Genomic DNA, 14,456 nt, shown 5'->3' on the forward strand with positions numbered 1-14,456 from the left:
TGCGTTTCTGTGGGAATTTTTGCCCATTGAGCCAAAAGAGCATTTGTGAGGCCAGGCACTGATGTTGGACGAGAAGGCCCAGCTTGCAATCAGCATTTCAATTCATCCTAAAGGTGTTCAATGGGGTTGAGGTTCAGGCTCTGCGTGGAGAACTATAGTTCCTACATACCAAAATCATGCAACCATATCTTTATGGAGCTTGCTGTGTGCGCTGGGGCACAAGTCATGCTGGAATAGAAAAGGGCCTTCCCCAAACTGACCCCATGAAGTTGGACACACAAAAGTATCTCAAACATATTTGTACGCTGTAGCATTAACATTACACTTTACTGGAACTAAGGGGCCCAAACCCTGAAGTACAACCACAGAGCATTTTCCCTCTTCCACCAACTTATACAGCAGTTCCAGTAGATATCGTTCTGACATGCTCCAAACATGTCCATTTGCTTCCAGATAGTGATGTGTGATTCATCACTCCAGAGAACACATTTTCACTGCTCCAGAGTCCAGCGGCGGTGGCTTTACTCCACTCCAGCCAATGCTTGGCATTGTGCACAGTGATTTTCAGATTGTGTGCAGCTGCTTGGCCATGGAAACCCATTTGATGAGGTTTCTGACGCACAGAGCTCGTGCTGATGTTTCCAAAAACAGTTTGCATAATCTACCACTTCACGGTGTGACTCTTCGACACTTCCCCTTCAAAATAATAACTCTTACAGCGGATCGGGGCAGATCTAGCAGGGCAGAAATTTGATGAACCGATTGTTGCACAGGTGGCATTCTACTGCCAATGTTTGTCTATGGAGATGGCTGCCTACGTGCTTGGTTTTATAAATCCGTAAGCAAGGAGTGTGGCTGAAACACCTAAACTCCATAATTAGGAGAGGTATCCATGTACTTTTCTTTTATAGAGCACACCAAAAAAGTATACTTCACAATATTGATTTATAATTTTTGGCAAGCGCACTAATTTAATATACTCCTGAAACCAGTTTAAAAGAGCAAAATTTATTTCAGAAATAATGTGCTAATCTTCTAAAATAAAAAATAAAATAAAATAAAAAAGTAACATTAACTGCTTTGGAATCGAAACAAATATCCTTCAGCATTATTTGATTTAAGAATCAATAAACTGATTATTTTACTTACAAACTCATCCATTAGATGTTGATCATCTCATCAAAAATATTCATCTATTCATACATAAATGTACAGCTTATTTTTCATTTTTCCTTTTTTTTTTTTTTTTGCAAACAGTAGTAGCCATAAATAAAACTTTATTCTTCAAATTTCATTTACAAGCTACCAGGCACCATGTATTTTTACATGGCGCCGGGTAATTAAAATGGCTGCTGTTACAGGAAAACCCAAGCTTAAAAAAGGTGGGGATAAAATGAGGTTGTTTTTTTCTTTTGTCGATAAAAGCAAAGGTAATACTGTCAACAGAAGTGCGGCAAGCCAAGCAGTCTTGCCCTAAATGTTTTGGTTGCGTCGATTCTGCCAAAAATAATAATAAAAAATAATAAACGCCATGCATATGTCAGCAACGTCTGTACAGTTATTATGACAAATAGCATTCTGTAACATGAAAAAAGTTTAAAAAAAAATAAAATAAAAATAAACTATAGCAGCAACGAAGCAAACCTTGTGACAGGAAGGCATGAGTTAAAACTAAAAGAAAATAAAAAAAAAATGAAAACCAATGTCTATACAATGTGCGTAAGAAGGTGCTAATTTTTATCTCCCGTCGGCCGGCGTCCGGCTCAGCGATAACATGATTCGGGCAAATCGCTCACACAGTTCGTGGGTTGAAAAAGCGAGAAGCTTTGGCGGATCGTTGAAGCCTTTAATTTCTGTTGAACAATCGAGCAATTTTGGCAGAAAATCGGTGAGCTTTTCTTGCAAGTTGGCTGCAAACAAGAAGGAAAATCGCAGTTAAGACTGACACATCATAAAAAGCCGCTTTAAACTTAACAGACGACTATAACTGTATATAGATGAAATAAACAGATGCGGTTATTAATGTGGCATTAGTCTTGAATGAACTATTTCAATTATTCCGATGTATGTTTTACGGCCGCCATATCACAGCCTCCGCAGAATCAATAGCCGCCTTATATCGTACAACCTTTCCTTAGCGTCCCGGGATTCCAGGGCTTGAAATGTTACCCTACAGTAAGAGGTTGTAACACTTTGGCGCATGCTAAATACTCCTCATGACTCCGAGGGCAGAGCAGATATTTAAAAAATGTAAGCTTCCCACTTAAGAAAAGCACAACAAGAATGTGGCAGGTTCCAGTGGAAAGAAGTATGTCGCATATAGGTGTAGGAAATACATCTGGAAACAATGAGGAATGTGACACAATCTTTAAACTTGTGTCAAAGACAATGTTGTGTAGATCAGTGCTGTCAATCAAGACATCAAACATCAAAATCCTTACACATTTCACAACAGCATGCATATACAATACGTAACGCCATATGTATGACTGATCGTGCTACACGGTTTTAGAAAGCAAATAGTAATTGGTAAATATGTGAAGGACGTGATGGCAGCTATATGAAGAGACCAACCCAATATTACCTCCCATACTGTACCCTCTTATTCCATTAAGACGTTTAATCATTCAACTGTGTGCTACAGGGTATCTAAAAGGAACTAAATATACATACGTTCCATTTCTTGTCCAAGGTATGAACACCAACGATTCCTCATGTCTTCTACAGCAACGATATCCTTCTCATCGGTCTCATCGATCAACAGTAACGGCAAACATGGCACAACAAGCTCATTCATCAACGTCAGACCATTGTTGACTTTCTCCATCTCTCCAGATTCAAACAACAACGCTGCTTGGTCATTGTTTTTCTTTTTAAAAAACAAGAAGAAATAGAAAAAAAAGAGGTTACAAATGAAATTACAATACAGTCACGCCGTCCATACATGTACAGGGAGGTACAGCTTGCACCGGAACTAGAAGGTGCGGGCAAACAGTCTTTAAACTCATCGGGTTAGACGCGAGAGACTGTCCACGCAGCCAATTCTAACACAACCATAATAACGCTCTCATCGCTACTGTTCATGCTAAACCCCCCCCCCAAAACCCAGTAAACTGCCTTTTTAACAAAATCAAACAAGTCATGATTGATTGGGGTAGTTTGTCAGGACGTACCCTGCATACACATATTCGACGTAGCACACAGAAGCACTTTGACATTTAAGAATGAAAACTCCCATTACTGTAAGGCATTTACCTACCAGGAAACACTCCCTCCTGTAGTGTGATATCAGGTCCTCGTCGTGGCCTCTGTATACACCTTTAGAAAGCAGCTCTTTGTTATACTGATAGCCGTAAATGAGATAGAGCAAGGCTTCGGCATAACTAGAACACAAGCAAAACACGCGTTACATCGAGAAACCCAACCAGCACCGTTTTAGAAAACGACTCGGCGCGATATCACAAAGACCTTCACCGCTCAAATATTTAAAAAGAAAGGCGATGCTGGCAGAGCCTGGACTAAGCGGCAGGCGCCATAACACTTCTTAAAGATCCGCGGACATATCATTACCAGAAGGGCCACCGACAGACTGCGAACCTTTACCCCTCCTTACGGAGCTTAGAGATAGTCTACACATCACTAACCATCAACCCCCGTTTGTCACGTCCTGAGAATATTACCAAATACACAACAGTGTTCCTCTTACCTCTTATTCTGAAAGAGCTCCAGGCCTATCAAGATGTACATCGTGGTCTCTCTGAAGGTCCGGTAATCCTTGTGCCATCGCTAAAAACGAACACGTGTTTAAGAGGTTAATTAACATGAACTCAACGCGTGTGAACACATCGTCTCTACATCTCACCGATTGGAGCCACATACGGAACCCCAATCCCAATGCAAACAAATACTAGAGCCAATTATTTATCCTCATCAGCTGATAAAGCCTTGGCGGCCATTTCTAGCCTATCGGAGTTTAACGTCATGTAAAAGGGACAAATAAAAGCCACATTACTTAATAAATGCCCCCCTTTTGTAACGTAGCACATAGTATGAGAAATTACGGAATCGAAAAGCCAGCTGGTTCTAAAAGTACGATGTGTTGGCTTTATTTCATTTTAGGATTTTTAAGCCCACTGATATAGCTTGGGGGGGTTGATTCGGCTTGTTCTTTTCACAGATTCAGCCAAGATAGTGGTGTCTGAGAAATAATAGTTTCCAAAAGTGTTTAGAAGTCTGACATTGCTTTGGGTCGGAATATTCTTCTTGCTAGAATAAAATAAGTCAATAAAAATAAATAAAATGACAACCTTGTATTCCTCCATGTTCACCTCGTCGGGTTTTATCATTTCAAGTTTAGCTTGAGCCACCTTCATTATGTTGTGGCACCTAAAATAAAAGCCAAATGATTATTTGTGTGCTTCCTTGTACTCTATAGTATTATTTTAAACAAAACACAAAAAACCCACATACACAAAAAAAAACCCAGCAGAACAAGGGTGGGAGATAAATGGAACAGCCACCCAGCAGAGAAATTCAATGACACAACCTGTAGAAATATTTTACGCGCGTTTTTCGGTTTTATAGGCAGTCCCTCTAAATCGGTGAATTATAAACGCGGGAGAACTTCAGCGAGACGTAAAAATGCAGTTCCTATGAAAACACTTTACACAAGACGACTTTTTTCTTTAAGCCACAAGAAAATATTTGCACGCCTGGTTTAATTTGACAAAATGTTCCAGGAATAAAACACCTTTCCTTTGATCTACTACTTGGCTACGAACAAAGAGGAACTGTTAGCCGCGTGTATGAACCGGCCCGAAAACACAAATACTGACACAAGCGGCATCATAAAACCCGATCCCATTACCCCTTATTTCTCATTGTTTATCCCTGAAAAGAGCACAAAACGCAGGGACAGCGAGCCTCTTGGCATAGCGATAGTGAACAATGCGCCGTAATAATTTAATTTTTCAGTAATTAACAGAAAACACGCATTTGGTTTATGCAAATCCCATACAATGAGCCGAGAAAGTAGCTGTGCTCCTTTTATTTTAACCTGGAGACAAAGAAGCGTGGTTATCAGCGGAGAATCCAGACGTCCAAGTAAATACATATACAAATACATATATACACACACACTATATATATATAGTGAATCACAGCAGCGATGGATGTATCACCGAAGCCAGGTAGTGGCAGCTCCAAAAAAAAAAAAAAGAAAAAAAAAAAAAGGGGGGGGGTTTAAAGGTGGGATTTAACCCTTTTTATTGTAATTGTCTTTTAACTTTCATTTATTTGAGGGGGGGCACCAGTGACATCGTATTTCCTGATCCCGGTATGGCAGGTGGTCAGGTTATTTTACCAGCAGGTGAACGAGCTGATCTCCCCCCCACCAGATGATCTGTTACTATAGTACCAAGTAGCCATATTTGTCTGCATGCTCCATGGCCAATCTCTGCCTTAAGGACACTAATCTTACTCTCTAGTAACCCCTGAAGGAGGAGAGATCTACTGCACTACAGAAATGGCTACAAGCAATCAAGGAAGGGGTTGGCCCCTGGGGGCCACGTTACTAACCATGCATCACATATGCGAGTACTGAAAGAATTCAATCGTTACAGCTGCTTTCCTCAACACTAATCCTCAATCTAATTCACAAACAGAGACCTCAAGTACTAAAAGTCAAAGGAGCGATTATGTTGCTGATTACCGTTCATCAAAACTCAGGTTGCGATCAGCGAACTGCTCCAGTAAGGTCCTCTCGATGATTTTCTTTGGTGCTTGGCTCTGGATGAAGTAAACGATTGCATGCTGCAGGCGGTAATCGATCTCCGGAGGAGGATCCTCTTGTGCCAATTTCAGTAGCCGTGCATATTCTGTTTTGATTGCCTTATGGGGAAAAAATATATACAACAGACAACGGTGATCAGAAAGACCAAGACCAAGCATGCTTTTACTTAAAACAATGTAAACCCCCCAAATCCACCGAGGCAAAGAAATACATTTATTAGAAGATCGAGGGAATCTCGTTAGTAATTTAATCGGTACTTGCACAGTACTAATTTCTTGTGCCTTTTTGTCAAATTAGTGTAGTTTTTTAGTTTAAAAATCACTCGAGGAACGCAGAGGATTCTGGTAAACCGGCACGTCACATTAACCTGTCCGAACGTTTCTCTTCATCCCACCATTACAAAGGCCGTCTGAACCAAATTAACACCAATTAACAACTCAGCAGACAGTCCTTAACGGGGGAGACAACCCCACAGATCCAGACTGACTTTCCGACACCACCTCGTATGTGCAACTGAACGTGTAAAAGTAACTAAACTCCAAAAATAAACCCGAGTTTTTAGAATATTGGGCACACAGACATTTGATCATGGCACCCAGATGTATTTGAGAGCGAAGCAGGTAGAAAGGCGTGTGTCGATGCGGATATGAGAGTAGGACTTGGTGTTTTTTTTTTTTTTTTTTTTTACCTTAGGGAGTGTTTGCTGGAGTTCTTGTTCTAACTCCCTCATTTCACTATCCATTATGAAGGGCCGACCCTCACAAGTTTCTCCAATAAGAAAAGCTTGGCTGGCCCTGCATAATATATCATTCAATGGGTAAAAAAATCTAACTGATTTAACTATACACTATACAGGGACAGCCAAGCTCTTCCTGCAGCCACCAAGGCTGGTCCTTCATAACCTCATAAAAGTTAAAACTCTCCTTTTAGTGAATAAAGCCTTTCATGTATAATGCGATGATCTAGCACTCATGCTCCAGCGTGAATATCGGCACGTACATAAAACACTAATGCCACACGGAGTGGGTATCAGAGGGGGGCACAGCACTGTAAATTATGGAAAAATTTTGATTTTATATTTTATATAGTCTATTTTCACAGTGTGATGGTATACAGAGACATCAAAGAGTAATTCTATATATTGCAAATAAAATAGTTTAGTAACATCAAATAATAAGAATGGTTATATTGTCCTGAACCATATAAATATGCCAAATACGGCCAACTATAAAAATATGATTTTATAGTATTAGATTCAGAAGATACGTTACAAACTTCTCCTTTAAGAAACATTAGTTAAAACATCTTAATACGTCCAGTTTTGTTAAAATATCCTAGAACTAAAAAAATATATAATAACATAACAGGTTTTCTGGTTTGGGGGGGTAAGCAATGTTTTGATCAAGTGCCGGGCACATTGTCAGTAGAAGGTTAAGAGGAAAGGAAAGTTTGGTTACCCCCAGTCCCATTTATGAATTATGCCACACGGTGATTGCAAGAAGGGACATGAAATTAGATCCCATTAAACTAAAATAACCAATTATTTCCATAGAACCTTCATTCACGATGATAGAAGCACGACATGCTTTTACACACGGAAACCAGCTCCGGAGCTACAATATTTTAATAAGCAACAAAATGACAGATAAACACAAAATAGAAACTCTATTAATATAAAAGTAAATGTTATTTGTACCTTAAAGAACCCCGCTTCGGGCCCACACCTGTCATACACATTCCTGGATTTACCTATGGCCATGATTATACCTTGCATATTCGGGGTCATCATGACCTGCCACAGGGATTTAAGTTTGAATGATTATCATGATCCGTGACGTTTAGCATCTCTTGCATGCATGAGTAGAAATAAAAAGCGAAATGCTGCATGCTTACATTATGAAAGCAGACGGCTTGCCGGAAAGGTTAATGGCGGGCGGCTATGGACAGAACGATGACAGGTGGAACCAATCTGCCGGGGAAATCTAGAATTCAAGCTCCAGTAAGGTACACCGGTAAGCGGAACAAACACCCGCGTCTCAAACGGTGCCGTTTCACCCATTCTGCTGAACAGAAGAATTCCGTTCGACTTTAGCAAACGCATCCCAATTAATTAATTGTCAAATAATTCTTAATACAGAATTATTTCTTCTAAAAGAGAAATGCCCCATCCTGTACTTTTTTGTTCAGAGCCTAAAGCAGACGCGGCACAGACAACATGCCGATGTGGGTTTATATACATTTTATGGTGAGAGAATAAGTTTTATTTGGGTGAAAAAGCACCTTTAAGCATTCAAAGACCAGAAGGACATCCAGGAAGGGCTATTTTGAACACAGTTGGTCACACAACAGCTCAATATACAGCCCCCCTAGCGCCCGACAGCCAGAGCGTACAGCCCAGATACCCCTATTAAAGGAAGGTTTCAAAGTAATTGAAAGCACGTCAATGTTCTTAAGTGCTTTACTCATCAGTCACATTTAATCTCCGCGCCATACAGGAGTCATGACTTCAGTCTACCAATAAATGGCCGGACTCATACCTACAAGCAGTAAGACCGTTTTTATATACTGAATGTGTGACAAAAAAAGTAGACGATGGTTGATAAAAACAAACAAAAATCATGCACGTCAAAAAAGCAAACAACTACAGGCAACGAGAAAGCAGCAAGAACGACAATGCCATCTAACATTCATTTCACATCAATTCCCTGGAGGCGCTCTGAAAGATGTATGTTTAAGTCCAGCTTTCTGACTAAACGTTTCGGTACCGTCTTCTACTCATACAGCAGGCGCACACAAAGGCCTTGAAACATATAGGTGTTATAATGTATATATGGTAAATAACTTGAGGCTAAAGCCAGAAACCAATCTACCGGACCATTCCAATGTCAGCGGGGGCAACAGCAGCCCATCTTAAATCTACTGCACTGGACCATTCCAATCTCACACCTACTGGACTGGACCATTCCAATGTCTGTGGGGGGAAACCTACTGGACTGGCCCATTCCAATATCTGCAGGGACAACAGTAGCTCATCTCACCTACTGGACTGGACCATTCCACTGTAAGACCAACGGTAAAAATTGCTACTTATAAATAAACTTGCTTGATGCATAAAGTAGGCCCGTAATAATTGCCTGTATTAATATAAGCTGTCTGAACAGGGGTGGGGAGACCTACGTACAAGCTAAGCAGGGCTTCACAACTCCGGTCCTTGACGGCCACAAATAGGCCAGGAATTCTACGTGCCTTTCTTGAAAATATGTTATAATGACCCTTTAACAGAGATGCTCAAGCCGGGCTATCCAAAAATCGTAGCCTCGAGTCTTAAGGACTGGGGGTGTGCAGCATTTGAGCTAGAAAATTTGTTAAAAAAATCTAAAATGCCAGCAATTATTACAAAAAAAACAAAACCCACAAAGAAATTGGTTTATACAAACAAAATTATGCAAGGAGCTTCCATGGTTACATTCTCACTTTTCAAATCAAATAAATTGCCTCTAAAATATCAGGCAGTTGCATCGTATTACATGTAATAATGGATAGCAACGAATACAAATTATACAGCGCTATGGAATATGATGGCGCTATATATATACATAAAAAAATAGTAATAATATACCCTCCATTTAGCAACAAACTATAGGTCAGGTTTTTGTGAACTATTCTCACATTAACAGATAATCCACAGATCCGTAAAACAAGTAAGGTAACTAGGAGAAAAAAAAAGAAAAGAAAAAAAAGGCCGTAATGGGCTATTTTGGTAAAACACAGGGAAATGTTTTTTTTTTTTTTTCGGACACAAGCACTGCAATTTTTTATGCTGCGCTGCGTATTTGTTCCGTCGCTTGAAACCATCCCATTCAAAACGGGGTAATCCTTCGCCATGAAGCATGCAGGCAGTGTGAGCGATGCCGCACGATTTGTATTAGTTGGGTTTGATGCACATGCTTAGGTGGAACACTGTCAGGCAGCAACACAAAGCACCGGGGATCAGAGATGGCAGAGGGGGCCAAGCAGCCACAAAAAGAAAAAAAAAAGAAAAAATGTACCTCATCGTCATAACCCCCCTCCTCTGACTCAATAACAAAAGTCCCTACGTGAGGAATCGCCACCTCTACAACTCGCTGGCTAGGAGCTGGAGGAACTGAGGTGCTATCAGTAGGCTGCAGAGAAAAAGATTATAGAGTCATACGGTTAGAACAGAAGCTCCTCTAGAAACGTAAAACATTTACTAAATGCACTAAAGATAAATCACCAAACGCCTCCAGAACGAGCACAAAACCGCTTAAAATCCACTGTTGTGAACGGTCCAGCTTTCTGACTCGGAGTCAACGTTGTGGATTTTTGAGGACCGCTTTAGGGACTATCTGCAGATTTTATCTCATTTAAACATTTTAACAAAAATAAATGAAGCTTAATTATGTTGTGTTTCTCCCTTCTGTTACTTCCCTTTATCTCTTAAAAAATATGACTGCCAAAAAAGTGACAGAAAGAAGGTCTAGTAACGCGGTATTACATACCCAAGACCATGTTCTTCACGTGATTAATAAATCTAAATACAGTACAATCATACAAAGGTTCCCGTGGTGATGATTCCACCTGCTCGGTTATGTCTATGGACTTCTATTCCATCTGTCTACTTTATCCTAACAGAGCCGCTTCTCTGTAAAGACCTGGAATGAGCTACCGTTAAACCTTCTTCATCATGTTCTCCTAGATTTCCTTTTCATATCAGACCAAAGGTTCTACTACAAGCCCTGAAACCTGAGGACTTACATTTATTCCTATCCGAGTCTCCCTGCATTTTGGGACATAAGATATATTTGAAAAAAAGATAATATTAAGATTTAACAAATAACTTCATTTCCATATCGTGCAGATCTCTACCGTCATAGAACGGACTTATTATTGGTAGAAATATTAAGGCATCCACGTGCAGCCGTTCCCAACGACCGCCAACCATCCTGGCCTTGCCTTTAAATAACCCCATGGAATACAGCTGGGTAATCACTAATCCTCAACCTTTGGTCCTTGGGACGTGGACTGAGATCCCATAAACTGGCCTCTGACCACTAAATTATGCTATAAAGTCAGTAAAAATACTAGACACGGCACTCAGTACTCAATGAGTGAATAATATTACGCGATACAAAGGCGACAAAGACTTAGCAGGTGATGGGATAGAGGCTGAGAATGGGGTACGCTATGATATAAATATAGGACTAGATGACAAAAAAACAAATGCACATTACATCATCTAACAAATGATTGTAAAACGATGGATTCTCATAGGAAATTCAAACTGCGTGCATTCAAGATGAAATTAAACATTCTCTAACGGCACAAGGGGAAGCCATAACAATATTTGATGGGCCAAAGGCTGTTTGGTAATATATGCAATCAACCTCCAGGGGGAGCCATGGCGAGCACAAGACAATGGTGCAGAAAAATGATGCATTTATCATCAATTCTGCAAATCTGTCCATAAAATTGGTCATTTCTGTTTCTCTGTACATAGCAGTAGGTGGCCCGGGTGCCCCCTCGCAGCAGCGCGTCCTCGGAGTTCCTGCGTTAATGGGACGTTCCATTGTTTTTAGACGCTTTCTCTCGTCAGTTATGCAGCTCCGTGTATCAGAAGACATTTTTCCATTTTAAGCTCATATTCTCTCAGCCGTGAATCTCTGTTTCCTTAAACTATTCTGTCCCTGACCAGAGAGTCTCTCATATTCCCAGAAACTGATGCTAGTGGTTTGGAGGTCTGGGACATACGAGCTAATGTTCTCCCCAGGTTCACAATTTCTGGGGAAAAAGAACAAACTTTCCACCGTTTCATTCCTTTGTGGGCCACAATATTTATCACATGCTTGGCGCAGGGCTGTCAGTGGCACTTGCTATTGGGCAATGAGATCATAGCTTTACTTTGTGATGCTCCACATGCAGCGTCCATTCCTCCTTCCAGCTCCTCCGGTTTCCTACAAGCAGCGTTTAGGGATTCCGTCTCTGGTGGTTTCAGTCCACTTTCCATTACGTTGGCCGATGAATGAAAGATGTACTTATACCATTCCCTGCTGTCTGCCGGTTGGGTACTCCAGGGGCTGGCTGCACACTGCTGGGTAGGGGCTCAGTACGTGTTCCACAGCTTGCTGATCTTTTGTTCAGTTTGGAAACCCAGTTTTTTTTTTTTTTGCGGCCACCATGCTGACCTCCTTGTGGTGAATGCCACGAGTGGCGTTTACAGCAGCGCCCCCTGCAGGTTGACAGCATTTCTTGCCCCGGGCCGCGCTACCTCCTGCCTGAATTAGGATGCTTGACATTTTCAGAAACATTGTTGTGCCTTGTGATGTCTCGGGTTAAGCGACTCAAACGTCAAAAATATTTTTCATGGGAGTTTCCAGCAGACAGAAAAAACGCTACTTTAAGATGTTTTTCGGACACGGGTGAAAGTTTTTGCCCACCACTTCTCACCGGATTGATTATACATTATGCAGGGCCAACAGAGGCTTTCCATTAGGAGACGCTCACAGGGGATGGTATTTCATTAGCTGGTCAGTTCATAAACCAATATGACGGAGGCAATTAATAAAGATATATTTTAAAATCTAAATGATGGAACTTCCCAGACATGTTCCAATACAGAGGTTAGGGAGGGCAGAGGGCTAACAAGTACTAAAGGAGGCTAAAGCAACACTGACTCTAACACAGTGGAGAGCTCAACAAATATTCTGCTAAATGACTTCCATCGGCACACGTCTCTGCAACATACATATCAGCAGCTTCCCAGATGAAAAGGTTTTGAGTCATTGTTATTTTGTGTTACTAGGGGGTAACTAAAAGGGTTGTCACTCTGTGCCTATTCTGGACATCCCAGAGTCTGAGAGATGAGAGGTATTTGAGAACCCCTCAGATAGCCAGGAAAATGTATAATGTATACACGGTGTGTGTGGGGGGTATATTGTTTGGGTTACCTGCATTATTGTGTATGGGAATTGCCGATAAAGCAACACGCTTAGCTCTGCTTCTTATGTGAGCCAAGCAATGGCCATGTCTCGGTCTCGTACATTTGGGGGACTCGTATGGCTATAACAGGCTTGTTAAGATTCCAGCAGCGTATTAATCACTTCCACGTCTGCTACGAGGCTCGGTGTGTATCTGTATAAAGAGCAGCAAGCCAGCCCAGAAATCCTTCCTCCGTGTGTAACGTGTTCGCCATATCTGATGTAATAATGTTTAAGTAACACATGAAGGTAAATCACACACGCATGGAATCGTCAGGGTGTTACAGTGTACTCCATGTCAGAGTTACATAGATCTGTTGGTTCAGTTAATGTATTTTTGTGACTGTATGTGGCTTGTATGTATGTGGCTTGTATGAATGCAGCCATATAGAAAAGCATTGATTCTTTTCACCCAAACGGTCCGCACTTTCCTGCATTACCCGACTTAGGAGCAGACGGTATACAGCTGTACAAAACACCGAAAGGAAAAATATAAAAATGTTATTTCGGCGCACACTATGGACGGTCTTACCGTGCGCAGGACAGCCTCGGGACCTTTATCCTCCGAGTCTGTGACGGCTCGCGTTATCGCGCTGGCGGTTTCTTCTTTAATTTCACTTGAAAGTTCGGGTCTTGTTGGCTGCTCCATATATTCCGGCTCTTTCAGTGCAGCTGCTGGGGAGATTAGAAAACATTCACCATTAAAAACAACACTAAAGGAATAGATATGTTGCGTTATATATATTACACCAAAGTTTGCGTTTGGTTGCTTGACGTGCTCGGTGATCACATAGGTGACGCGAGAGGCTGATCAATAACTACAGGAGTCACCATAACTAGGATCTGAGTGTAGGGGAGCGATGACCTTTTCACTCGGGTATGTGGGGGGGTACATTTCTTTAATGAATTACAAAAGCATTAAACCCAAGTGTTGGTTCTTTTACTCAAGAATGTTACATTAGGAGGCCAATACTACATTATATACACACACACTTTACATACAGGGTTATATTGTGCCATCATATTCCACAGCTCTATACAATGAGACACACACACACATATATATATATATACAGACAGACACACACACATACATACATATACAGACAGACACACACACACATACATACAGACACACCAACACACACAGCACAGTCCGTTACATACCCGGAGCAGCGGATGGAGCTGGCTTCAGTGTTTTCTGAGAAATAAGCATCTTCTCTTGCTCTGCCTTCCGGAGCTGCTCCTTATCCCATTCTTCAAGTTCCTTCTCAAAGTGTCTGTTATCGTCCTTGACGTATTCCCGTAGATCATGGGGTAGCGTGTCCATCCCGGTGAGGACCTGGCCTGTCTCCTTGTCATACTCCTCTGTAACGACAATACCATTGGAACATCAGAAAGCTGGCAAAGGGACGAAGAAATTGCGATGTAAAGAACTTTTAGCAACGCGCTTTCCTTGGCTACCTTCACGGGATACAATAATCACAGGCCTTTGGTGTGATTTCTGGCATTATGTTTACAAAATCAGCTTTCAGTAATAAAAAAAAACAAGTAAACAGCTTCCCTCCGTCACGTCCATAACGATTGATTTAAAAATCAGACAAATACACCCAGCAAAGTGCTGGAAATGACAATGATAATTATGAAAATAATTATTTATTGATTTACGA

The 14,456-nt window shown here is 41.1% G+C and overlaps 1 protein-coding gene across 4 annotated transcripts in view; it reads right to left on the bottom strand.

Annotated features, from left to right (window-relative positions):
• Positions 1 to 992: 992 nt before the first annotated feature.
• USP25 (ubiquitin specific peptidase 25) overlaps positions 993 to 14,456 on the bottom strand; it is a 43,706-nt gene continuing 30,242 nt past the window's right edge. Inside the window, exons 17-26 of one of the 4 annotated variants that reach the window (XM_053456867.1) lie at positions 13,954 to 14,154; positions 13,319 to 13,458; positions 9,841 to 9,954; positions 7,488 to 7,583; positions 5,711 to 5,889; positions 4,308 to 4,386; positions 3,707 to 3,786; positions 3,260 to 3,383; positions 2,674 to 2,869; positions 993 to 1,910 (exon numbers count right to left, since the gene is read on the bottom strand). In XM_053456867.1, the coding sequence (XP_053312842.1) occupies positions 1,738 to 1,910; positions 2,674 to 2,869; positions 3,260 to 3,383; positions 3,707 to 3,786; positions 4,308 to 4,386; positions 5,711 to 5,889; positions 7,488 to 7,583; positions 9,841 to 9,954; positions 13,319 to 13,458; positions 13,954 to 14,154 (1,382 nt within the window). In that variant the 3' untranslated portion in view covers positions 993 to 1,737. Of the gene's footprint in view, positions 1,911 to 2,673; positions 2,870 to 3,259; positions 3,384 to 3,706; positions 3,787 to 4,307; positions 4,387 to 5,710; positions 5,890 to 7,487; positions 7,584 to 9,840; positions 9,955 to 13,318; positions 13,462 to 13,953; positions 14,155 to 14,456 lie in introns of all 4 variants that reach the window. The other 3 variants (XM_053456866.1, XM_053456870.1, XM_053456868.1) reach the window with 3 other exon arrangements.

This window comes from Spea bombifrons, chromosome 2 (assembly GCF_027358695.1).
Source record: "Spea bombifrons isolate aSpeBom1 chromosome 2, aSpeBom1.2.pri, whole genome shotgun sequence".
Classification (NCBI taxonomy): domain Eukaryota; kingdom Metazoa; phylum Chordata; class Amphibia; order Anura; family Pelobatidae; genus Spea; species Spea bombifrons.